We start from the raw sequence: 22879 nt of genomic DNA on the forward strand, positions 1-22879 counted from the left end.
GAGAGTCACCCCACTACTCTTCAAAAAGTTTGGTTTCTGCACAGCCAGCGGTCCCCTTACCCCCTGACACTTCCCCCACCTACCTTGCCGTCCTCCCACACGAAACAAACCCTTCTTTCCCCTCTGCAGCTCCTTTTAATCCCTCCTCCGCCAACACCGAGCACCTGGCCTGCTCCCCAGCTGCGTGGCCATGCCGGTGAGATGCTAAACCCACCCCAGAAGGGAGAGAACCAGCAGAGAGGGAGTTTGCAGTCCCAAGTTGAGGTCAGGCTTCTCTAAACACTCTGCCTTGCCATCTAGTGGGACGAACGCGAAGGAGCGGGGCTTGCGGTAGCGAAAAGTTGGCCAACTCCATCCCCCTGGAGCCCAGCCTGGCTCGCAGCGATGTTTCACCCCGAGGGAGCAGATGAGATCGCCGGGGGTAAAGGATGGCGCGAAGGCGTCGGATGGATGGATGGAGATGGAGGAGAGATGGGGGGATAGACAGACAGGGGCTAGATGGGTGCAGCTGTTTCCAGGATGACATGAGAACCACGCTTATAAATCCTGGTGTTTTAGATCTAGCCTGAAAGGAAAGGCTGGAACGGCTCCAAATTCCCATTTACCAAGAGCCCTGTTTTTTTTGGATCAACATAATCCACATCTGAGTCGGGTTTTGCACGGAAAAGAAAAGCAAAGGGAGGGAGGTGGTGCACATACACGCTCTGTGCCGCCGGCTTGGGCTCGGGATGTGCAGGCACCAGCGCCCGGCGGCGTTTGCAGCATCCCCGTAGAGGAGAAGCTGGATCTCCTTGCGAGGTTTTCTCCGCAGCCGCCTCAGTTTGCCTCCCCGGGCTTGGAGGATGTGGGCTGAGCTCAGTGGTTTCAGTTTGGGATTTTGGATTCTCCAGGGATGTGTCATCCCTCGCATGGTACGTGTTTGTTACATGTGTATAAAAATAAAGAGGATGAATACATTACAGTTAAAACATCTCACCGCTGGGCAGCTCTTTTTGGGCGTTGAAAGCTGGAATGATAGGAGATATTTTAACTCCCCTCGTGTGACTCTTTCCTGCTGGACCCGGGGCCGTTTGGCTTGAGGGCTCGGATGCTGCTCCAGCCTCTCTCTGCAGCTGAAGCAGACCCAAACCCAGGGGCTCCTCGCCTCCGTGATGGAGACGTGGGGCTGTCTGGTGCCAGGAGAGCTGCCGGTCCCGGTTCGGGGCAGGGTCCCCACAAAGCAGGGGCAATGGGGCTGCAGGTGAGGTGATGGGGGACTCCAGTTGCCCTGTGCTGAGGTTTCCTGTTGCGTCCTCTTTCGGAGCACACAGGAACAGCCCAGCTGTGGCCACAGCTCACACCCGGGTGTGGGACACTCCTCTGGCACCACGCAGACCCACCTGAGGGACAGGGGGACAGCCGAGGGGACAGCCCGACCCTACAGGTCGAACCTGATGTGGCCAAAGCATCACCTCTCTGGAGCAACGCAGCTCCCGGTCCCTGGCCAGGAAACTCCGAAAGCAGACACGGAGGGGTCTTCCCAAAGCCCTGGGAGCGAATCGAGGAAGAACTGGGATATGGGAAAGTTTCTGTCTCTGCAAACCAGCATGGTTCACACGGCATCTGCTGGGCTGGGGCTGGGCGAGGGCTTTACACTGCTCCTGCTGTTGAGAACAAGACGCTGAAAGTATTTTTGAAGTCTTGATTTTATTAGAGCTGCCCATCCCCTGCTCCGTTTGCCCCAGAACTGAGTTCACCCCTACGCGGAGGTTCAGCTCACACCAGGGTTGAACGCATCTGCCTTAACCCCACCTTTTCCATGGGGTGGCACGGTACGAGGGGATGTGGGGTGGGGAGAACGGTGGGTCCAGGAATGCTCACCCTCGGTTCCCAGCACTGGGGCCACGGGACTCAGAAGAAGTGGCCCGTGGGCAGGCGGGGCAGGCAGAAATAGGCGTTGGGGAAGAGGCTGAGGTTGATGGGGTTGCCGTCGAGGCGGATGTCCTCCAGCACCCTGCGGATCTGGCTGTGGTCCTGGCTGTCGCAGAATGTGTCCTCGTGCATGGTCTGGATGTTGTTGTTCTGGCCAGGGAGGGAAAAGGGCAAGATCAGATTCAAAGAGCTGGGGAGGAGGAGGAAGAGGAGGAGAAGGCGGTGGTGGGCTCTGCTAGACTTGGGTGTAGACAAGCTTGGGTCTGGGCTCATCTCACCTGGAGGTGCAGGGAGCGCAGGCTCTCGGGCAGCGGTGCTGGGATATATTCCAGCTGGTTATCGGAAAGATGGAGAAACTCCAGCTGCTTCAGGTCCTGCGGGAAGAGAGGAGAGATGAACTTCCCTGCTCCCAGCCCCGCTTCTGCCCTCTGCACCATCTCCATTATCCCTTGGCATGGCAGGTTTGGGCTAAAACCAGCCTGGACATCCACTGGGCCGGCAGCCCCAGCACCCACCCGGAAAGCTTCGGGGCGGAGGCCGGTGCTGGGGATCCTGTTGAGACGGGCGTCCAGCCGGACGATGCTGCGGGGCAGCTCGGGCAGCGCCGTCAGCCTGTTCTCGGGCAGGATGAGCTCCTGCAGGCTGGGGAGCAGGCGGAAGGCGTCCGCGTCCGCCCAGGAGATGAAATTGCTCGTCAGGTCTATTCGCTTCAGCTTCTCTGGTGGGAGAGGAGGGAGGAGATGAACAGGGATCCACGCAGAACCGTTTATTTCTCCCCGTGCCCCATTGCAAGCTCGGCCCGACGTACTCAGCCCCATGAAATCGCCGGCCCGGATGGCACCGATGCGGTTGAAGCGGGCATAGAGGTAGGTGGTCTCCGGCGGCAGCGGCGGGATGTGCTCCAAGTCAGCGTCGTCGCAGTAGACGGAGGTGCCGATGCACAGGCAGAGCCGGCAGCTGGGCAGGCCTGGGGGTGCAGGGACAGCCCTTGGCACGGCATGGCACGGGATGACACGACACAACACGGCACGGCACGGCACATCACGGCATCCCCGTCCTGCCCAAAGCACCCCGGCGTGCAGGGAGACAGGAGGATGCGCCCACCCCTGCCCACGCTGTGGGTACACGAAATCTTTAGCATCGGAGCCATCGCAGCACCTTCATCAGCCAAGCAGCCCAGGGCGTCCCGTCAAGGGAAGGGCCAGAAACTCCCGGCCAACAGCTAAGAAATGAAGCTGCTCAGGGCCAGATACCTCCAGCGGGAGAGGGGGAGATGTGCCAAGCGCAGCAGCGTTACACCCAGGGCTCAGTTGGCCCCCTTGTTTCTGTCCACAGAAGGAACCAGAACACCAGAAAACACTTTTGCACAGAGCAAAACATGTCTCGGCTGCGTGAGGGTCCCAGCAAGCCGGGCAGGGGTGGCGGAGGGGTAAAGCCCCGTCCCCCCCCATGCACGTTCTCCCTCTCCCCTCCCAGCGCCCGCGAGACTCAGCACCCATTAGTGGGGAAGTTCAAAGCAGCAAGGCAACAATTTCCCTTTGCCTCCTACTTAATTTGTCCCAGTCCGGAGCGACAGAAAATGAATAAAGATATTTATCCCTCGCTACAGGATTTTAATTGTCACTAATCTAATTGCTACTCTGTCCGACTGTCGCAATGCCTCTGCTCATTAAAATGTCGCTGCTTTGCTGGAGCTCTTGTTTCCCAGAAATGTCTCTCCGCAGCCCTCCTGCCTGCTGTGCGATAAGACGCACCCCCAACACCTCGGGCAGAGCAAATAACTGCTGCTGGCAAAAGGATTTGCTCCCTTTTCTCCAAAGCGCCAGCCTTGCCACCCCTGGGACACGTGGCTCCATCCCACGGGAAGCAAATCCCACTGGATGCACCTCGGTGCTGCACCCGGTCTGCACTCACCCTGCACGGGGACGGGCGCCGGGCGGATGGGGCTGGCGGTGGTGGGAGGCGGCAGCTCGGGGATTTCGGCTGAGGTGCCCAGGTTTGGGAGAGCCGCCGGGTCCTTGGGGCGAGGAGCCAGGGTGCCGACCTCGATCTGCAAACACAGCCTGGGCGTGAGGGCTGGGGCGGCCGAGCGAGTCCTCCTGCTCCTCTGCAGGGCAGGAGGCACTGGTCAAGGGGCCAAGGGCACTGGGCAGGTCTCAGTGGAAAGTCAGCTCCTCCTTGAAGAGCTCAGGGTTTTGGGAACCCCCCTCCTTATTTGCCCAGAGGGATGCATCCTGGCTCCCTGCAGTGACGCTCTGGCCAGGCGCTGGCAGGGGACAAGGAAGCTGGTGGAGGCTGCGGTCGGGTAAAACCTTTCCTGCCACCAGCGCGAGCTGTGGAAGAGCCACCGTGGGCTGCTCGGCTCTCCAGCTCTGCCCCATCCCTCCCTTGGACCAAGCCCCTTTCTCAGGATGCGCCCAGGGAAGACCTGCCCCGTGTGCTGGGTGCTCTCCTGCGTCCCCCTCACCTTCGGAGCAAGGTCACTGTAGTCGTAAAGCTCCTCGTAGTTGCTCAGGTCGAGGATCTCACCGTAGTTGTCCAATGTCAGGTCGTAGTTGTCCAGGTCCAGGTTTTCGTAAAGTGCAAGGTCAGCTTTTGGCTTTTCCGCCTTCCTCCTCTCCTCCTTGGCTGGGGCAGCCCACGGTGCCCCCAGACACAGGCTGGCGATGCCCAACCAGGCCAGGGTCCGCATCCTGCACCCAGCTGGGGTCACGGCTCCGAGGGCGGGTCAGGACGGGGCTGGGTGCCCTGAAACGGTTGGGAAGCAGTGAAAGCAGAGAGGGACGGGAAGGCAGGACCAGCCACCAGCCGCAGCCAGCCCCGCTCGGCAGCCGTGGTGGGGACTGCGGTCACCACGGGGGACAAACATCCTCCAGAACATTACGCTGTCCCTTTTTCTTTTCAGCCCATTTCACGCTCGGCTGGACGGCTGTGCAGGAGAGGCCCCGCCGCCGTGCTGGGCTGCCCTCGCTTCCTGGCGTTCCCAGCCCCGAGGAGGCCGGGAGGGGGTCGGGAGGTGATGAGGGGGTCAGGGTCCTGCTCTGGCCCCTCGATGCGGTGGGCAAAGCTGGAGACTGGCCCAATAAACCCAGTAGCCACGCAGCCATGACCGCAGGAGTCCTGGCACTCTGCTGCTCTTTGCTTCAGTCGCCCCTGCTCCTGCACCCAGGTCCAAAGCCCTGAGGTGCTGTTTCCCATCCTCCAGCATCCTGGGCAAGGGGGACCCGTGGCCACAGGTTCCCTATAACTCGACCCTGAGCACGGAGGCTGCCTGCACAGGACTCCCCCCTGCCAGCTCTGCAGCCCGGGTAGGGTGCTCCTGGCAGCTCCCCCACCCAAATCCACCGAGATCCATTCCCAAAGGGAGTTCGCTCCTTCCTGAAGCTGGCCCCCTGCGCACGGGTCCCCAGCACCCACCCAGCACCCAGCGCTGCAGCATCGCCCACCCACGCGTGCACCCACAGCAGCGCAGGCGGAGGAGCCCGGCACCCAGCACCCTCCCACGCGTCTCTCCAAAACCAAACATGAAAGCAACCACTCAGCCTGGAGTTTTTGCAGCCCGGGATGAGGATGCTGCTCCCTAATTTCTGCCGGTTTCCCACAGATTAAACCTTCGCGAGTGCAGAGAGCCCCCACCCACGCGCATCGCCGGCCCCCAACCCTCCCAGCCCCACAGCTCACCCCAGCCCAGCGGGGCTCTGCTCCGTGCTGGAGATGCAGAAAGAAGACTGGTGCACTGGCCGAGGAGGGGCTGCTGGGCTTTAAATGCCCGGAGAAGCGGGGGCGGGGGGGCTGCTCAGAGGGGCCTGGCACGGCCACTGCTGAGGGGAGAGGCAGGATGCGGCCAATCAAGCCGGCAGCCCCCCACTGGGACCTTATATTGTCCCCAGGGGCGAGCCAGCCCCCATGGTGGCTGTCCTCCAACAGACTTCTATCTGGAGCTGCGGGAGATGGGATGGGATGGGACCGGATGGGGAGCATGCTGTGCTCCCCACCCTGGTGTCCCTATGGAAGATGGGGACACGCAGCCCTGGGCAGAGGGGACAGAGCCAGCTCCATCCCTGCCCCAACCGGCCCAGGTCCTGCCCAGCCAGAGAGCGATTTCCAGCCGCGGCCATCCCCAGCGATGTGGGAATGGCACAGCACCAGGCACAGCCCCCCCGCCTTGCTGATCTGGGTTTCAACTGGGTGGGACCCCAGGCCCCATGTGCATCCCAGCCCTGGGGATGGTGTGGGGGGACCCGCTGCTCCTCAGGGTTTGGGGGTCTACACAGGCCCACGCCAGGCTGATGATATTCGCCTCATCCGCCCCCCTCACCTCAGCGACACTCACCCCTCTGCGCACCGTTGCTTTGGAAACATCGGGGTGGTTTGGGGAGGGGGAGCTGATGCGGATGCAGGGGGGGGCAGCGCTGCGCCACTCCCACTGTGTGCACCCATGTTCTCTGGGGGGCTGCTTGGTACCCCCCACGTAGGGGGGCCATGGCCCTGCTTCATCCTCGGAGCGGGGAGGGATGTCACCGTCAGGGACGTGTCCTGCAAGGTTGGGACACCCAGGGATGGGCAGGGTGTGCACGGCAGCCCCACGGGCTCCTCGCAGCGCCGGGCATCCTTGTGCACACACACAACCACCCACTGCCGAAAAAATATTCTTCTCTCCCGCAGGCGGATCGCAGCCCACACACTCGCCCACCCGAAATGTTGCACCCATCTGCCAGCGCTCGCTGGGCAGGCGGGGACACCCTGACATCCCCCTCACCGGTGGGCACGGGCCTCGGCCGCGCACCCGCAGCCCTCTAGCCCCCAGCCCACGGCATCTGCCCTGCCAGGGCAGCCCCAGCTCCGCTCAGCACGGAGCAGAGCAAAGGGCCGCCGCTAATCTTCGTTAAGCCCCTCATTAGGCGGCTCGGCAGCCACCGTGATGGAGGTGATGTGGCAGCTGGGAGGGGGGCATTCCTGCTGACCTTGGAGCTCCTTGGAGGGGCTGCTGAGCCCCCTGCCCTGCGGAGCGGAGGCTTTGGTCCAGCACGGCTGGAGGGGACCCAGCTTTCTGCCCCAGCTTGGGGGGAGACTGGGGGGCAGCTCCTGCCCGGCAGCCCAGCAATGGGGGAAACTGGTGTGAAGCAGAGCCTGGGCTGGCGAGGGTCCCTGGGGCAGCGGGGTCCCGGGGGCAGTGGGGTCCCAGCTGCCCTGGAAAGCAGCCGGTGTCCATCCTTGTGCCCACTTCTCCCCTCGTCCCCAGAGGCAGCGACACCAAGGTTTGCAGAGACGAGAAACGAGCCCCCTCTGTTTTTGGGATGCTCAGCACCCGCAGGAGAGAGGGCTGACTCGCCCAGAAGGCAGCGAGTGAGCGCACATCCGGGAGCGCGTGATTCACACCTCGCTTACAAAAAAACCTGGAGATTTTTATTCTCCAGCACAAAAACATAAGGGGAGCTCGCTGCCTGCGCACACACACGCGTCCCCTCCTGCCAGCGCGCACGCTCCCGTGAGCCGCCCCACGCCGCGGCCCATGCGTTCGCACCCGCGCCCACAGCCGTCCTCCCTCTCCACTCATGATTCACGTGGGGAGAGCAGCAGCAAGAGGAGATTTTTTCTTTTTTTTTTTGAAGCCGGGGCGATGGGCGGAAGGAGAAGTCGCTGCCTACACCCGTTCTGCTCGTGTGAAAACTCGCGCGCACCCCTGGCAATGGATCCGGGCTCGTTGCTGTGGGTGGGAGAGATGCTCCCGCGGGGGCTAACTCACCCTGGGGACATTTTTTCCAGCTTCCCTGGGGGCACAAAGGTGACACAAGGGCAGCTCAGCCCAAGTTCACGCAACCTGCCCCGACACGCGGCGCACGCAGTCATCGGCTTCCCCCAGCCGGCTTGCAGGGATGATAACGCCCATCAGCCGGAGCCGCGGCCCTGGGAGCTGCAGCCCAGGTCGTGCTCTCTTAATTAGCAGAGGTGCTCGTTAGGACAGGCACATCTCCACAATCCTGCCCGTCGCCGCTCTGCAGGCGTGCGTGCTGCCACTTGCGAGCCCAGCCCAGCATCGCTTCAAGCGAGGGCACCCCATAAACCACCCCCCAGCCTCCTGCCGTGGAGACCCCCAGGGTCCCCCCAGCTTCAACAGTCAGGAAGATTTCACCCCCTCAATGGAGGAAATCTGCTCCCGAAGGAAGCGCCAGCTCCTGCGCGGCGAGGAAGATGAAGATGGATCAGAAAGAGGCAGGTCCGACCGCGGCGCTGGGTCCCTTGTGAGTCATTTTATTTCCACTGCGGCGGAGAGTGGGAGTGAAAATACCATTCAGTTGAAATCAGTCGAGAAGTACATATGTCTCTAGATATATCTGTACAGTCTACCGGTCTATATACACATTATATATAAATATATACATAGGGTCTCCGGGTTTAAGGCTGAAACCTGTCGAACCCAACAAAGCCCACTGGAGGAAGATTTGGAGAAGAGACTTTTCTCATGAGAAAAAATTAAGCCTGAATTAGCACGGGGGTTTAACGAACCTTCCAGCTCTGGGAAAGGGGGAAGCACACAGCTTGCAGGGTCACTGGTGGCCCCAGGCTGTGGGGAGCATCCCTGTCCCGTTCCCAGGGACGCGGTGCCCATCCGCGTCCGTCTCGGAGAAGGGTCGGTTTTGGTGGCTGAACACAAAGGAGGTAATGGCTGGTTTCTTTGGCTTATTGCTTTCATGCTTATTTCAAATGGAATTTTTTTTTTCCTCTAATGCTCTGCCTTGAATCTAAATCCTGAGAATCAGGAAGAAAAAAAAAGAATAATCCCCCCTAAACCCGGACACCCTATATATGCAGGTACAGCTAGCAAAGAGGGAAGCGATACATGTGAAAACAGGGAGAAAGGGGAATAAAAAATAGCTTTTTCCAAAAGAGTAATTCTTTCTGTTTCTTTTTCTTTCCTTTTTTTCTGAAAAAAAAAAAAAAAGGCAAAACCAGTCATGTCTGTTTGGTTCAAGAAAGTAACTGAGAATAAAGCTTCCAGGAGGTGGGAGCCGAGGCAGGAGGGCAGAGGGACCGCGAGAGCGGAGATTTCACGGGGCAACCCAGCCCCGGCAGAGCCCGGGTTTGCACCCGCATCAGCATCTGGCCCCGGGTGCCTAAATATGAGCAGCATCCCGCTGGGGTCCCATGCCCAGGGCAGGGCGCTGGCATCGGGGTCCCGCGGGCTTCGGGTCCTGCCCGCGTCTGGGAGGAGAGGGTTGGGCTGGAGGCAGCGGAGCGCGGCCGATGCGCTGAGCCCTGGGAGGGTGCAGGATGCTGGGAGGGTGCAGGATGCTGGGAGGGTGCAGGATGCTGGGAAGGGGCTGCGGCACGGTGGCCTGGTGCTGCTGTGGGGAGCCTGGGAGGGATGAAAGCCGGGCAGGGGGCTGCGGGAAGCGGCTGGTGTTGCAAAGGAGGGTGCGTGGTGTATTGCTGCAGGGAAGCAGGGGCCAGACGCCCTCTCTACCCCCTCTCCTGCCAAATTCACACCGCCATGAGGGAATAAGCCCCTTGGCCTGGAGAGCAATGTGGAGCCAGGGCCAAAGCCCCCCAGGAGGAGTGTGTCCCTCATCCGAGGCCCTGGGACGTGGCTTTGGCCATGAGGTGTCGTTGCCGGTCCTGCCGGCCGGCCCAGATCCAGCCACCCTCTGCCTGCACGGATCCTGCTCCTCCATCTGGCACCACCCTCCACCCCAAGATTGCGGGGTGGCCATCTGCATCCTCAGCACCCCGGCCCAGGGTATCCCTGGCTCCACCTGTGTCACCAGGGATTTTTCCGCAGGGATACCGTGGGTTCTCCGGGTGCAGCCGCCTGGAGTGATGCTGTGACCCGAGTTCTGCAGCGAGGTGGCCCCTGGGCTACCTCATCAGCTCCATCCAGAGATGCTTTTGGCTTGGATCGAACCCAACCTCCTGAAACTCTGCTGGGTGGAAGGGGAGAGACAGAGCCAGCTCCAGGGCTGGCCTGGGTGAGGGTGGCAGCCCCCTTGGGCTGATGCTGCGACGCCGCGCTGTCCTGCAAGGATGTCCCCAAGGATGCGCGTGCCACGCGTGTCCATGGCTGCTGCAGAGGAGGAAAGGGGGAAACACAAGAGGGATGGAGGCGGGGTGCGAGCACGGGGGAGAGGGAGGAAAAGAAGGGTCCCACACGTCAAACACTGACAGGGGGTCGAGTCTCTGTGCAAAGCCAAGTCCTGGGAGAAGCGCGCTGCCGGGCAGGGCTAGAAAACCACAGACTGCAGGAGGCGGAAACACATCATCAGGTCCAAGGGGATGGGGGGCTTCAGGAGGTTCCCGTCCAGCCGCAGGTACCGGAGCCGGGGCACGCTCTCCAGGTCAGAGGGGGAGAAATCTTGGATGGACATCAGCGAGGTGGGGCACATCTGCGTCCCGTTGATTTCTGCAGGGAGCAGAGGAAAAGTGGGATGCAGGTTAGAGGAAAGGGAAGGCAGAGAGGGATGCTAGAGACCCCCCTCCCTGCCTGCTGAACCCCAAAATGGGGTTGTTTCGCTACCGAGGGGGAGAACCCCCATCCTTTCCCAGAAGACGGCGCAGCCCCAGTGAGAGGAACATCTTGCTGTTGTTCAGCAACGAAGTAGGTCACGTTCAGCCAAAGCGCAGTGAGGGATGCAGTGTCATTTGAGAGAGAAAAGGGATTATTTCAGACACGAAACCTGCCGAGCCAGCCCTAAGCCTTCAAAAAAAAAACCAAACATCAAGGGAACATGTTCCAGCACCATTATGCTGGAGATAACGTCCATAACCGGCTGGTTGCTCCCTTCTGGATTTCCAAGTGTTTCTCCCCGCCCCAGGGCCTGCGTTATGGAAAATAAACCTGGGGATCCTTATGTCTTTACCCGACTCCAGGGACTGAAACCTTCTGGAAGCTGGGCAAAATAGGCAAAAAAAAAGAGCTGGCACATGACGTGCGTGGCCACGCAGGCATCTCTCCATGGAAAACCCCAGCAGGAGCTGGGTACCGGTGGGTGTGAAGCCAGCAGCAGTCACCACCTTTGCCCCAAGGTCCCCCTTGGCCCCAGTTTGGTGGTGTTTAAATAAAACACAGACTAACCAGCCGTTCATCACCGGGTCATTATTCCCTGGGAATGGACTCCGGTGCCCCCCTGAGAGAAGGGATGCAGCTTTGTGAGGGTTTTGTCCCTCGCCCTGGCATCGCATCCCGTAACGCCATTAGCGCCCGCCGGCAAAGAGCAGCGCGTCCCTTCCTGGCTGGTGTTCGGGCAGGAGCCAGCGCCCCGAAGCTGCTCTGTGATTTCACAGCCCCTCTCCGGCACTGGACCACCCCTTACGTACAACGCCGCGCACCGTCACCACGCAACAGACACCGCAGCGTGGAACCGCTTGCGTCCTACCTCTTGTGGGGACCAGCGTCCTGCCCTGGGTGGGTCCTGCACCCCCCTCCCACCCCACTGCAGCCAGAAATAAAGGAGCCCGGCGCTCTTTTCCGGGTGCAGACGGAGGGTTTTCTGGCAGGAGCGCTGCATTCTTTCTCCCCCACCGACAGGAAGGACAGCAGGTTGCTGGACCTCTAATAGCAGAAACATCTGAGGTGGCCAGGAACGGGTCTCTGTCTTCTTTACACATTTCACAGGCCAGCCCCTCTCCCAGGAAATTGCAGTGCTTTTCCTGGAACGGTGTGAAACTGCCCCGGTCGGTTTGCCAAGGCAACCTTCCTCACAGCCTTGTTCTCCCTGCTCCTTCCTCTGCGAGGCTCAGCTCGAGCGCTACGCTGGGTTATTTCTAACCATCTCGACTGTGTATTTGGCATCTGTTCTTAAAATATGTGCACAGGCTCTTCTTTTTTAAATATCTGTGTTTCTGAGCCCTGCTGGGGAAGCAGCTATCTAGATGGCAGGTGGCCCCAAAGAAGAGCTGCCCATGACAACGAAGAAGAAAATCCTTGCAGCACCAGGGGGAATTTAGGTCTGCTCCTCAGCTTCCACCCTCATCCTCTGGCCATCCTTCCCCACATGCAAATCCACCCCCCTTAGGGCCTTGTTCATCTACAAAGAGCCCCCACCTCATCTCACCACTGCATCCCCCTTTGAAGAGTTCACATCCCACTGGGTGAAAAATGTCCTTTTTTCAACAAAACCCTCGCCATCCCCAAGCTCATCCACTCCCTCTCAGACCTCGCCATGGCCACCCGACTGGCCAGCACAACTCACTTTCGATGGAGTTGTTATTCAGGTAGAGGTGCTCCAGCTTGGGGCTGATGAATGGGACGTTGGTGAGCTTGTTGTGGGCCAGGTGCAACACCAGCAAGTTGGTGAGGTTGAAGGAGTTCTTGGGCAGCCCCTTGTCGGAGATCTGGTTGTAGTTGAGCCGAATAAATGCCAGGTTGGGGAAGTCCTTGAAGTAGTCACTGGGGATGTCTTCAATGTTGTTCCTGTCCAGGAAGAGCTGGTGGATGGCACTGGGCACCCCAGGGGGCATTTTCCTCAGGATGTTGTGGGCAAGGTTGAGTTGCATGAGGTTCTTGAGTCCCTTGAAGGTGTTTTTGTTGAAGACTCCATCGCTTAGCTTGTTGTGGTGCAGGTCCAAGAGTACCAGGTTCTCCAGCTTGTTGAAGACCCCAGCAGGGATCTTGGAGATCTGGTTTCTGCTCAGACGCAGCTGCTCCAGGTTGGGTGGCAGGAAGGAAGGCACCTCCTTGAGCTGGTTCTTCTCCATGTAGAGGAAGATGAGGTTTTCCAGCTTCTCCAGGACCCGCCTGTCCACCTTCCGGATGCGATTGTTGTCTAGGTTGACCCATTTCAGCTCCGTGGCGTTCCTGAAGGACTCCTCTGGGAGGTCGTCAATGAAGTTGTTCTGGAGGTAGAGGTAGTGGATGCGAGACGGAATGATGGGGACCTTCCGCAGGTTGCGGCTGTCACAGTAGAGAGCGGAAGGGAAGTCCGGGGGGCAGTAGCATTCTCGGGGGCAGTCGGGGAAGATGGAAGGGGGACCCGGCGGCAGGGGTGGAGGCAGCTCTGTGGGCTCGACCGGCTCAACGAACTCAGGTGGTGGGCGGGTGGGTTTCCGGGGAGGCTTCCTCCGCTGCCCGCTCACCTCCGAGATCAGCACAAGAACAAGTGGGAGAAGCAATCTGAAGGCCACCTTCATGGTCCAGACGTTTCCCTGAGGGAGGCAACAAGGAGAGGTGGGTTAGGAAGCACCTAATTTAGGTACCGCATTATCTCCCATCTCCCCCATCACCAACAGGCAGGAATTTACCCCACATCCCTGCCAGTAACCTGCTATTTTCTCTCCTTCCCCTTGGAAGTTGTCTTTAAATTCAACCCTTCTCTAGAGCATGAGTCACAGAGATCCCCTCTCTCTGGCTCCGCTTTATGCCATTTGGGGAGGGGCTGGGTTTTTTAAATTTGTTTGGGGTTTTTTTCACATGCACTACCCCACAGAGCCTGATCCCCCTGGGACCCCCAACATCCCTGTGCTCTCTCCCCAGAGGATGGCTTGCCCCTTCAGAGGCCGTCGTGGATTGGGCTTAATTTTGCACTTGAGCCAAAAAAATCAATGATTCAGTGGCAAATTGGCTGAGCAACAGCATTGGGAGGCCAGCAGCAGTTAGTAGGGCAGCAAAGATGGATGGTCCTGTGCTTCTGGGACAAGGATTTAATGTAGGCTCGTCCATTTTCAAGGCCATGTGATAAAAGGAACATTTGCAAGATTCCGCATGGGCGATACCAAAGGTGTTTGGCTGTATGGCTCCCTGTGCTGCCCAAATAACCAATCCATCACCCCTAGTCCCACCGCAGGGTGCTGGGCTGGGATGGTTATTTCAGGAGAATGCCAGTACAAGTGAGAGATCTGGAGGGATGCAGAGAGGTCTCTACTTGCCCCTAGCCAGAGGGTTTCTCCTGGACAGCAGCCCGAAACCTTACATGTACCACCTCTCCCTCTTCTCCAGGTCGTTATCAAGCCGGTGAAGGCTGCCCGTCCCATCTCTGCCCTCCTTGCTGCTGCCTGGAACGGCAGCAACCATCCCTGCAAGACTGTTGCTGGTAACTCTCCAGCTGATGCCTTGGAGAACGGAGGGATCCAGCCTGCTGCAGACGAGCTCCCCAGAAAGCCCCACGCAGAAGGTGCTTTGGATGCTCCAGCACTCCCCGGGGCCAGCTGCAGCAGGCCAGGCTGCGGGTTTCCCGGGCAGACACCTCGGGGTGCTCGCCAGGCTTTTCCCAGCGGCATCCGTCACCCCAGCGGGAACGGAGCCCAGCTGGATGCGCGGCGAGACAGATGGAGGAGCTCGGCAGAGGCAAGGTGGGAGGGAGGATCAAGTGAGATGCGACAGGGAGGAAGATGAGGAGACTCAGAGGAAGATGGATCTCCTGGGGAAACGGAGCATCTGCTGTGGGAGCTGGTGCTGGTGGGACTGGAGTGTGGGGCAGAAGCCTTTGGTGATGCTGATGCCAGAGAGGAACCAGGCTCTCCCGGCTCATTGCTCCATCCCGCGCAACACAACGGAGCTGAGCTTGCAGTTTGCTGCATCCCACCCAGGGATGCCCTCAGGGCCCCTCCGTGGGCCACTGCTCCCAGGGCCACGCCAGCCCAGCTCCCTTTGAAGTGATCCCAGGCATTCCTGGGGCTTCAAGTAATTGACTTCCTCCAAGGAAAGATCCTGTTCTCGCCCTCCCTCCAGGCCCGGGCTGTTACTTTCCTTTTTGTCTCGCTCCGCTCCCATCTGGCTCTGTTTAACCCTACAAGCCTCACACGCCTGCTGTTTTCAATCAGAGCTCTGGCATCTCGCTGGGGGAAGGGGAGGAACGGCGGGGAAGAGCAACGGGGCCCCGAATGCTGCCAGATATTCAGCTCAGCAGAGCTGCAGTAAGTCCCCTTCGGGGATGTACGTGCGTGCTTCTGTGTTGCAAGAGTTCAGATCCAAAGGCAAGCTGCAGAGAACGGGCAAACTCGGGACAGGGAGCTGCTCTACGTGCAGTCCCGTCCCTGGCTCCGCAGCACCCCGCTCCTTTCCCAGCCACGTCCCTCTCTGCACATGGCTCTCCCCCCACCTCATCCCAGACCTTTCCCTGGGATTTGGCCTCCCCTCCGAAACTCCGACCTGGATTTTAACACCCACAACGCTTGGGGGAAGGGGTCGGGGCTGGGGTCTGCGTTTGGCCCGTTGCAGAGGGAAGGAGGCAGCTGGGACACGGTGTTCCAGCCAGTACACGCTGCGATCTGAGCGTTTGGCTCACAGGGCGATGCTCAGCTCGGGTCACCCGGGACGATGTCACGGGGAGGGTGGGGGACAGAGCTGTCACCCCGTTGGTCTCGGGAGCTCGCTGAGCTCCCAGCCCTTCCGGGAGCCACCTGGCCCCGCGCAGCCTGTGCCATCCCCTCCGTGTGAGGGTTTGATGCTGCGGATGTGTAGGGACTCAGCGTACAGCAGAAATCGTCAGCGAGCCAGAAATCCAGGCTGGAGAGCAGCAGCATCGTGTGGCGTTTGCCAGCGCAGAAGGAAAGCGTCAGGAGGCAGACGCAGCCCCTTTTATCCCCTGTACCACCTGCAACCCGCTGCCACCTCCCCACGGGCACCACCACAACCCCTCTGCCCATCGCCGGACCCCGGGGAGGCTCTGCCCGCCGCTGCCCAGCCTGCTCCAGGAAAGCAGGACCCACTCCCAAGCAAACGGCAGGGAACCAGCTCACAGCCAGCAGCCCCCACAACAGCCCTGCATCCAGAATAACGGGGATGCAACAAACCCGCGGCCACTGCAAGCTTTACAATTGCCTCCAGCACGCTGGAAGGGTCAAAGCCAGCTCTCCCTAGACGCAACACAGTCGGCAGTCTGTTCTCCATCCAGTTTCATGCAGTCGAATTTACTGGCGCGCATGCCAGAAGCCAGATTTCAAAATCCCACACCCTGATTCTGCACGAGCATCGGCTGCCAAGCCCGCGGCCGGAGACGCGGCGCGGCGCTCGCTCTGAAAACGCCTCCGCTCCACCTTTCTCACCGCTCCCTGACGGACGGGACGGCTCGGATCCCGGGTACCCACAAGGAATCCGTGCAACTGGAGTAAAAGTTAAATCATGAAGCAGTGAATGCGTTCAGGAAACCAGCTGCCTGGTGTGGAGAAAGGGTTTGATTCACCGATAAAAATAGTTCTGACCCCTCCTGAGCTGCGGGATGGGACGAGCAGCTTGGCCTGGGTGCAAAACCAAGGCACCCAGCAGATGCCCAGCCGAGGTTTTTCCCAGAAAGAGGCAGCTGGTCCTTCAAGTCATCCCATTACAATCGATAAAAACTCAGCACAACAGCTGGAAATTCCAGCCCCAAATGCCACTGGTGTTTGCTTTCCGAATAGTTTCTCCCCGCTGCGTCTCGCTGACCCACCAGCTCACTGCCAGCCCAGCGACTGGTGCCAAGGCAAAAATCACCACCTCCGGGGCAAGAGGCAGCTGTGTAAAGGGCACGGGGGGATTTGTCACGGGCAGCAGATTCGATGCTCTCCCTTGGGTGCCTCCTCTTGCGGCAGCCCGACGTGCAGAGAGCGGCAGCTGGCTGGATAGTTACCATGCATGCATGGGGGACCCCTGCTCCTCTGGAGGGGCTGGGGGGCATAAAGGGAGCTTTTAACTTTGGGAGGAGAAGGGAAAGCCTAGACGATCAGAGCAGGAGTCCTTTCCAGCTAGCTCCCTTCACAGCTTTTCCATTGGGACCCCCAATTCCCATCATCCCTGCAGCCTCCAGGCTGGAAAATGCCCCCTCTCAGCCTGGGAACTGGCACTTTGGAGCAGAACAAGGAGGGCAAGCTAAAAATAACCCAAAGGAGCCAACAAAGCTCCCTCGTTACCTTCCCTCCGCATCCAACCACCACAACAGCCCCTTCGTGTCCAGGTCTGATCAGCTGTAACCGAAACAGGGAGCTCTTTATCCAGCGACGCTGGAGAGCTGGGAGTGGTGGGAAAGGGCCAAGCACAGCGCCAGCCTGTCCTCTGAGGGGAAAGCCGACACGCCGTCACCCAGGCGTCCCCAGGGTCCCCTGGGGAGCCGAGCCCTGATGCAACAACCCGCTCTCCTCGCCCTTTCCCAGCGTTTTCCCAGCGAGAAGCGGAGCTGCGGGCAGCCAGCACGCGGCCGAGGCAGCCCAGGGGCTCCGCTGCCTTTCTCCTCACAGCTCAGACACGGTCCCAGGGCTCTCGAGAAAGGCTTTTGGGCTCAGCCCGAGGACTGCCAGACATAGGGATGGCAATGCACAGCTCCCACATCCCTCGGGAGCGTTTCCTCGCCGTACCACAGTCACCAGACCCATTGCGAAAGGCTCTGCCACCTTCGCTGCTCCCTCCAGCAACCTCCTCCGGCAGCAGGGTCTGCGGGTGGCAGCCCTGGCAGAAAACACCTTTCTGCTGCCTTCACGTCAGCGATTCCTGCATGTCCCGACCCTTCCCAGGGCTGCTCCCGGCTCAACCCGCCCGCAGATCTCTCCACCACACATGGTGGAACTGGCTGGATGTCGACGAAAGCAAATCGTGGGAGGGAAAAAATTTACCGAAGCGATGGCAGCCCGGCCCCCGAGCCCGCTCCCCACGCACACCCTGCTCCCCTCCAAGCAGATTCCTCGCCCTGCTTTCCCCGGCTCTGCTTTCTCCCAGGGTGGGAAACTGCTCTGATGCCTTATCAGCTGCTGCTGCCGCATCCCTCCCCTCCAGCCTCTTCCCGAGAGCAGAGGAAACCTCCCACAGCTGCACTTTTATCTCTTCCCAGCTTCAAACACTCAGCCCCTCGCCTCCCCCTTCCCCGCAGGGAGCCGGGACACCCAGCACCCTGCATTTCTGCTCCCAGTCCCGGGCTGGCCAAGGGAAGGCGGGTTCCCGGGACGCAGCTGCGGGATGCTCCACATAAGGAAGGCCCGCGATCGCAGGCTTCCAGGAAAGTTTCCAAGCCCTCATGTGCGGCGTGCTTTGCGTTCAGCTGCCAAGGGGATGAATTTCCACTTTCTGCCCTGTAGAGGCTTTTCCTAAAACTCTCAGACAGGGAAAGACAAGTTTGGGATGAAGCTCTTCCATGCAATAAAACCCTTTTCCTAGGACTTCAGCAAACATCGCTGCCCCGTTGCTTTCTCCTGGAGACAAAGAGCCGGCTCCGAACGGCTCTTTCCCATCTCGCTCTCAAAGCGGAGCGATGCTGGTCCCCGCTCCAGCAAGGGGGTGAGGGGCTGCGCACAGCCCCCTTCCCACGGGAGCAGGACCCTGCAGCCCCCCCCCAGCCCTGGCCGTTTCCCCAGCCCTTCCACAGATCCAGCTGGAAACCAGCGATGCTATCGGAGGTTCTCTGGTAGCATTCCTGGCTCCGGAGGTGTCTGCTCCCCTCGCCGCCTCTCCCCCTCCTTGCACCCTTCCCCGGCTGCATTGCAAGGCAGGGAACTGCCCTGGCATGGCTGGGGCTGTGCAGCCCCCCCGGTACCCCCAGCTCTGCCTCCCTGGCTGCAAAGCCAGAGCCAAGCGTGCATGGGGTGGTGAGTGGGTACGAGCGCAGGTCGGTGCAGCGGGGGGGGGAGGAGACGACACAAGAGGGTCCTCGCCCCCTCAAAAAGCAGCTGGCAGCAGCTGCGATGCTGTCACGCACGGGACTTGCAGCAGCCCCAAGATCCCCCCCCACCCCCTCCTTCACCCCAGCCCACGCTGAGGAAAAACTCTTGCAACAAGAGAAAAGGGAAGGAACAAAGACTCCAGCTGCTGAAGAACAGAAAAACCACCGAGAGGAGAGGGAAAACAAGGCAGAGCAGTAAGAGAGGCTGGAGAGGGCAGGAGCATCGTGGACCAACGCAGCATCCTCGGTCGGAGGGTCAGGCAAGGCGAGAAGAGCCTGGGGGAAAGCACCTGCCCACAGCTTACCTGCGCGCTCCTCTCCCTCCTCCTGCCTCTTATTAATCCCCAAGACAAGTTTCTCTCTGGCTGTCTCCCTCCTCCTCCTCCTCCTCACCACGAGTGAGCCTCGGCCGAGCGCGGGGGGTTTTGTTCCTGGGAGCCGCTGGGCCAGGGTGGGTGGGAGCGCGGGAGGCGGAGGGCCGGGACGAAGGCTCGATGATGACAACAATAACGTCTTTATCTGGCAGCCAAGCGCGGCGGGCTCCGCCGCGCACACATGGCCTTCCTGCCGGAGGGCTGGCGTTTAATAACAATTCCTTCTGCTGCGGAGGCTGCTCGGAGCCCGTGTTTAAAAACAACGCTAATTAATAATTTAAATAAGCCCTTCCCTTGCCGCGGCCCCTCTTCCAGGAGCGCGCGTTCGGGACGGCGCTTTCCGGCGACACGGCTATATCTTGGAGCACGGAGACTCGGTGCGTGTCACCCGGCAGCCTGTCCCCTGGGCTGTCCCTCCCGGGTCCCCAACTCGCGCAGAGCCACCTCCAGCTGCCCCCCATCCCTGCTGAAGGGAGCCAGCCGCTCTTCTGGGCTCTCTGCTCCTCCTGCCTGGCAGACGGCATGGTAAAACACGATGCAGGGTTCATTCGCTTCCAGCTGGTGAGAAACTTTAATTTAAATCCCGAGGGGTCCAATCCTGCACTCCCACCTTCAGCTGATGCTGGCTACCAACAGCTGGGTTCAGACAGCCAAAATCAGAGCCTCCCTCAAAGTTTCCACTGGCTGTGCTCCCCAACTTTGCCCTGGGCTCCCCACAACCCTTAAATATATCTGTTCCCAGCACGGTGCCCTTACCCCAAAACCAGAGTATTGCTGGTGAGTGCTGCTCGCCGGCTGCCGGGAGCGGGATGCTCCGAGGGCACAGCCCTCGCCTTGCGGGGAGCTGGGGCAGCCGGATGCCTAAAAACCAGCAGGTAGCTCGAGTGCAAGCCAGGAAAAGGAACGGAGAGAAGCCACATGGGTATTTCACGTTTAAACAAAGGGTTGAGATGGAGACGTGTGTTTGCCAGCTGGAGAAGGATCAGAATCGATAAGGAAGGAATATTGTTTGGAGATTCATGCCAACTGCTTTAAAAACTAGATAAAAGCGCCTAAATCCATGGGGACACGTTTCCTGTTTTTTTTTCCTGCTAACTAACAGACTCAGCTGGGCACTGAAAGAGGGAAACTGAGGCACGGGATGGGGCAATTGCTTGCCCAAAAGCCACCAGGCATGGAAAGGTCTCACATCCAAGACCTCATCCACCGCGCCGACCGACCCGCGAAGCCGCTAACACAGCTCCCATTGCTGGGAAGCACAAAAACCTTGAGCAAATCGGGTGAGTGTAAATTTTGCTCTCAGCCAAGGAACGTTGTTTGTTGAATTTTCTTCCTGCAGGAATTTCTGTCAGCGTCCAAGTTTCGAATCCACCTTCAAAGGCACCCTTTTAAATTTTTTTCGGCGCAACAGGCTGTAGCCTTGAACGTGGCTCTGGGCACTGCGCGCTCGGTTTATTCTGCGTCTGGAGCAAAATCTGGCCCAGCTCTTGCAGGCAAAGGGGATGATGGAGGGTGACCATGCAGCAAACCAGCTCTTGCTGGCCTGGGGACATCCCAATTTCACTGTCCCGGCTATGGGCCAGCAGCATCCCGGCCATCCCTGGTCCCCCCCATCCCTCCGGTTTATCCCTTTTCCTGGCCGTGGCCCGTTTGTTCTGCAGAGGTTTGTAACAGAAATACCGCTTTGGTCTGGCGGAGGTAGGAGAGGAAATGTTTGAGTGTGAAAGCACCGGGAGACAGAGCCAGGGCTGCGAGAACAACGCGTCTCGACCAAGGGCAACACGAGGGACGGCCGTCGAGCGTGTAAACAAGGAGGAATGCGGTCCCCAACGAGCCCGGAGGCTGCATCCCAGGGCAGCAGAGAGAGGACACAAGCAAAACAGCCCCCGTTATAACCAGTGGCTCCATCATCTCCAACTGGGAAATGTTAGACACTCGCATCCCTCATCCTCCCCATCCATCCTGCCCAGACCCCTCATGCACCACGCCATGATGCTCGTGCGTGCACGTAGCTCGTACCAGGTGCAGCAAGAAGAGGCATCCAACGCGGAGGGGACAGCCGCAGGGGACACCACAGTGTGCCAAGACCTGGCAGTCCTGGCCCCAAGGCTTTCAAGAAGGGGAATTTTGCAGAGCAAAGCAGAGCAGGAGGCTTCTCAGAGTCCAGCAAAGAGCTGCCCTCAAACCAAGCTCACCTTCTCCACACCACAGCCTGGGCTTGTCAGGAATAGCAGCTTAAAATGTTTGGTTTTTTAATTCTTTACATTATCCCAGCATCGGCCACCCCATCCCAAGCTAAGCCTCAGTGCTGTACAAACACAGATGATTTACGGCACAGCGGTTCTTTCTGACAGCCAGATCTTAAAACTCCCTTTGGAGCGCTAAAAAAAATTTTATTTCAGAAAGGAGGAAAGAAAAAAAAAAAAAGCAAGCAGCAGGAAACCTGAGCTGCCCCTGCGGCCGCTTGGTCAGAGCAGCGTGCGCTCTACGCAAAACATCAAATCTCAAGCGTTCTGCAGCAAAGCCTCGCTAGCTGGCCGTGCTCTCCATCAGTGGCCAATGGTGACATGGCAAGGGGCCACCGAGCAGGGACAAGGGGAGCCCAGGGGTCCCCCAAAAATCATAGCTGGTGGTTTTGGATGCACCCGTTCCCCTGGGACCATGGTGGGAGAGTGCTGCACCGCCACGGCTCTCCCGAGTCTCCGCACGCCTCCCCGACCGCAGGCCGTTGCCACTGGTGTTGGGTGGCCACCAGCCTGGAAAATCACACTCAGCTTCCCCCAAACCTCGCCGGGAGCTGGGGACGGGCTCCTGCCCGTCCCAGCCCCGGATTGCAACCCCCTCCGCCCCGGGGGGAGCAGGCAGCAGCATCCGAAGGCGAGAGCCAGAGAGCGTCACCACGAGCCCGGGAGAAACGCTTGGCTCTGGGCAAAGCTCTGGAGGGGGAAGTGAGCGAAGGGGAAAAGTATGTCGCTTCGTAATGCACGGATCCTGCTCTCACATTGCCGAAATGATGCACTTCGTCCCCCCCCGGCTGCACGTGGGGCAAGGGCAGAGCGTGCCTGCTCCATGCCCGCGTTTCCATTTCAGCCAAACATCTGGAAACAGCTGGGAATGCGCTCTGTGAGTGCAGCGGCTGAGGGGACAGGAGGAACGTGCTTGAAACCCCCCTTGCACAAAGCAGCCCCCGGCCCAAACGTGCTGGAGGCGTGAGGACGCGCGAGCCGAGCTCAGCGCTGGGCTGGGGAGGGTCTTTGTGTCACTTTGGTCACCCTGGACCCCAGCACACAGCGAGGGAGAGAGGAAGAGGAGGAGGTGGTCTACATCCCTTCCTTACAGATACGCCCATCCCAAATACCCATCCCGTCTTCCCACGCACGGCCTGGCCTCTCCATCCATCCCTGAGCAGCTGGAACAAGGGAGCGAAGACCCCACGGACCAGGACACGCAGCTCAGCAGCGCGGGCGGCCGGAGACGGGGCCAGGCTGGAAAGAACAAGCTACGCTCACTCCCAAGTGAGAAACGCAGCCGAAAAGGCCAGCTGACCTCTGCCCCAGCCAGGTGCTTAAAAGAAACGAGAGGAAAAACAAGAAATAAGCCCTGTTTTGAGCACAGCTGCTGCTTCGGTCGTTAAACCCATGGGCAAAGCTCCCCTGGAGAATGGCCTCGCGCCGTGGGTGCCTGAGTCCAGGCATCAGGGAAGGGTTAGGGAACGGAAAACACCCGTAAGTCGCTCGCGGAGGAACGCGAACCCCATCGCGGCTTCCCGCCCGCAGCCATAAACCCCTTTTCCGCTCGATTTTTGCCAGAGTCGTGAGACCACGTGAGGAGCCAGCCGAAATCAGGATGGTCCTGGCAGCTCCTGCCCCACAGCCAGGCACGGCGGGTGGCGGATCCTGCCCCCCATCACCGCCTGAGGCGAGGATGTGGGGACAGGAGAAAGGGAAATTGCATCCCCCGTCATCCACAGGGGAAACTGAGGCAGAAGGGAGCTCCACACTCACGGAGCCAGCTGCCTTTTCTATTTAGACGACTCGTAGT

The 22879-nt window shown here is 59.7% G+C and overlaps 2 protein-coding genes across 3 annotated transcripts; both read right to left on the reverse strand.

Moving 5' to 3' along the window:
• Positions 1 to 1668: 1668 nt before the first annotated feature.
• Positions 1669 to 5762, reverse strand: OPTC (opticin). 2 transcript variants are annotated; one of them, XM_086765718.1, is made up of 6 exons: positions 5593 to 5762; positions 4379 to 4659; positions 3826 to 3961; positions 2427 to 2878; positions 2190 to 2285; positions 1669 to 2061 (listed from the first exon to the last, which is right to left on the reverse strand). In XM_086765718.1, exons 2-6 carry the CDS (start codon positions 4601 to 4603, stop codon positions 1891 to 1893), a joined length of 1080 nt encoding a protein of 359 aa, XP_086621844.1. In that variant the 5' UTR covers positions 4604 to 4659; positions 5593 to 5762; the 3' UTR covers positions 1669 to 1890. The 2 variants fall into 2 exon arrangements, with proteins under 2 accessions (XP_086621844.1, XP_086621845.1); XM_086765719.1 differs by lacking the exon at positions 5593 to 5762 and having other exon boundaries at positions 2427 to 2629; positions 2720 to 2878; positions 4379 to 4717.
• Positions 5763 to 8142: 2380 nt separating this feature from the next.
• Positions 8143 to 19035, reverse strand: PRELP (proline and arginine rich end leucine rich repeat protein). Its single transcript, XM_086765841.1, has 3 exons — positions 18770 to 19035; positions 12099 to 13050; positions 8143 to 10309 (listed from the first exon to the last, which is right to left on the reverse strand). The coding sequence occupies exons 2-3, from the start codon at positions 13033 to 13035 to the stop codon at positions 10131 to 10133; spliced, it is 1116 nt and encodes a 371-aa protein (XP_086621967.1). The 5' UTR covers positions 13036 to 13050; positions 18770 to 19035; the 3' UTR covers positions 8143 to 10130.
• Between the last annotated feature and the right edge of the window lie 3844 nt (positions 19036 to 22879).

Source organism: Chlamydotis macqueenii, chromosome 23, assembly GCF_036417535.1.
Source record: "Chlamydotis macqueenii isolate bChlMac1 chromosome 23, bChlMac1.mat, whole genome shotgun sequence".
Taxonomy (NCBI): domain Eukaryota; kingdom Metazoa; phylum Chordata; class Aves; order Otidiformes; family Otididae; genus Chlamydotis; species Chlamydotis macqueenii.

Excerpts from the sequence above, each read along its gene's own strand:
- OPTC (XM_086765718.1), bottom strand. The coding sequence starts at position 4,603 with ATGCGGACCCTGGCCTGGTTGGGCATCGCCAGCCTGTGTCTGGGGGCA. Across the intron at positions 3,962-4,378 it reads ACAGTGACCTTGCTCCGAAG|ATCGAGGTCGGCACCCTGGC; the intron begins GTGAGGGGGACG and ends CTGTGTTTGCAG. Across the intron at positions 2,286-2,426 it reads TCCGCCCCGAAGCTTTCCGG|GACCTGAAGCAGCTGGAGTT; the intron begins GTGGGTGCTGGG and ends CTCTTCCCGCAG.
- PRELP (XM_086765841.1), bottom strand. The coding sequence starts at position 13,035 with ATGAAGGTGGCCTTCAGATTGCTTCTCCCACTTGTTCTTGTGCTGATC. Across the intron at positions 10,310-12,098 it reads GAATAACAACTCCATCGAAA|AAATCAACGGGACGCAGATG; the intron begins GTGAGTTGTGCT and ends TGCTCCCTGCAG.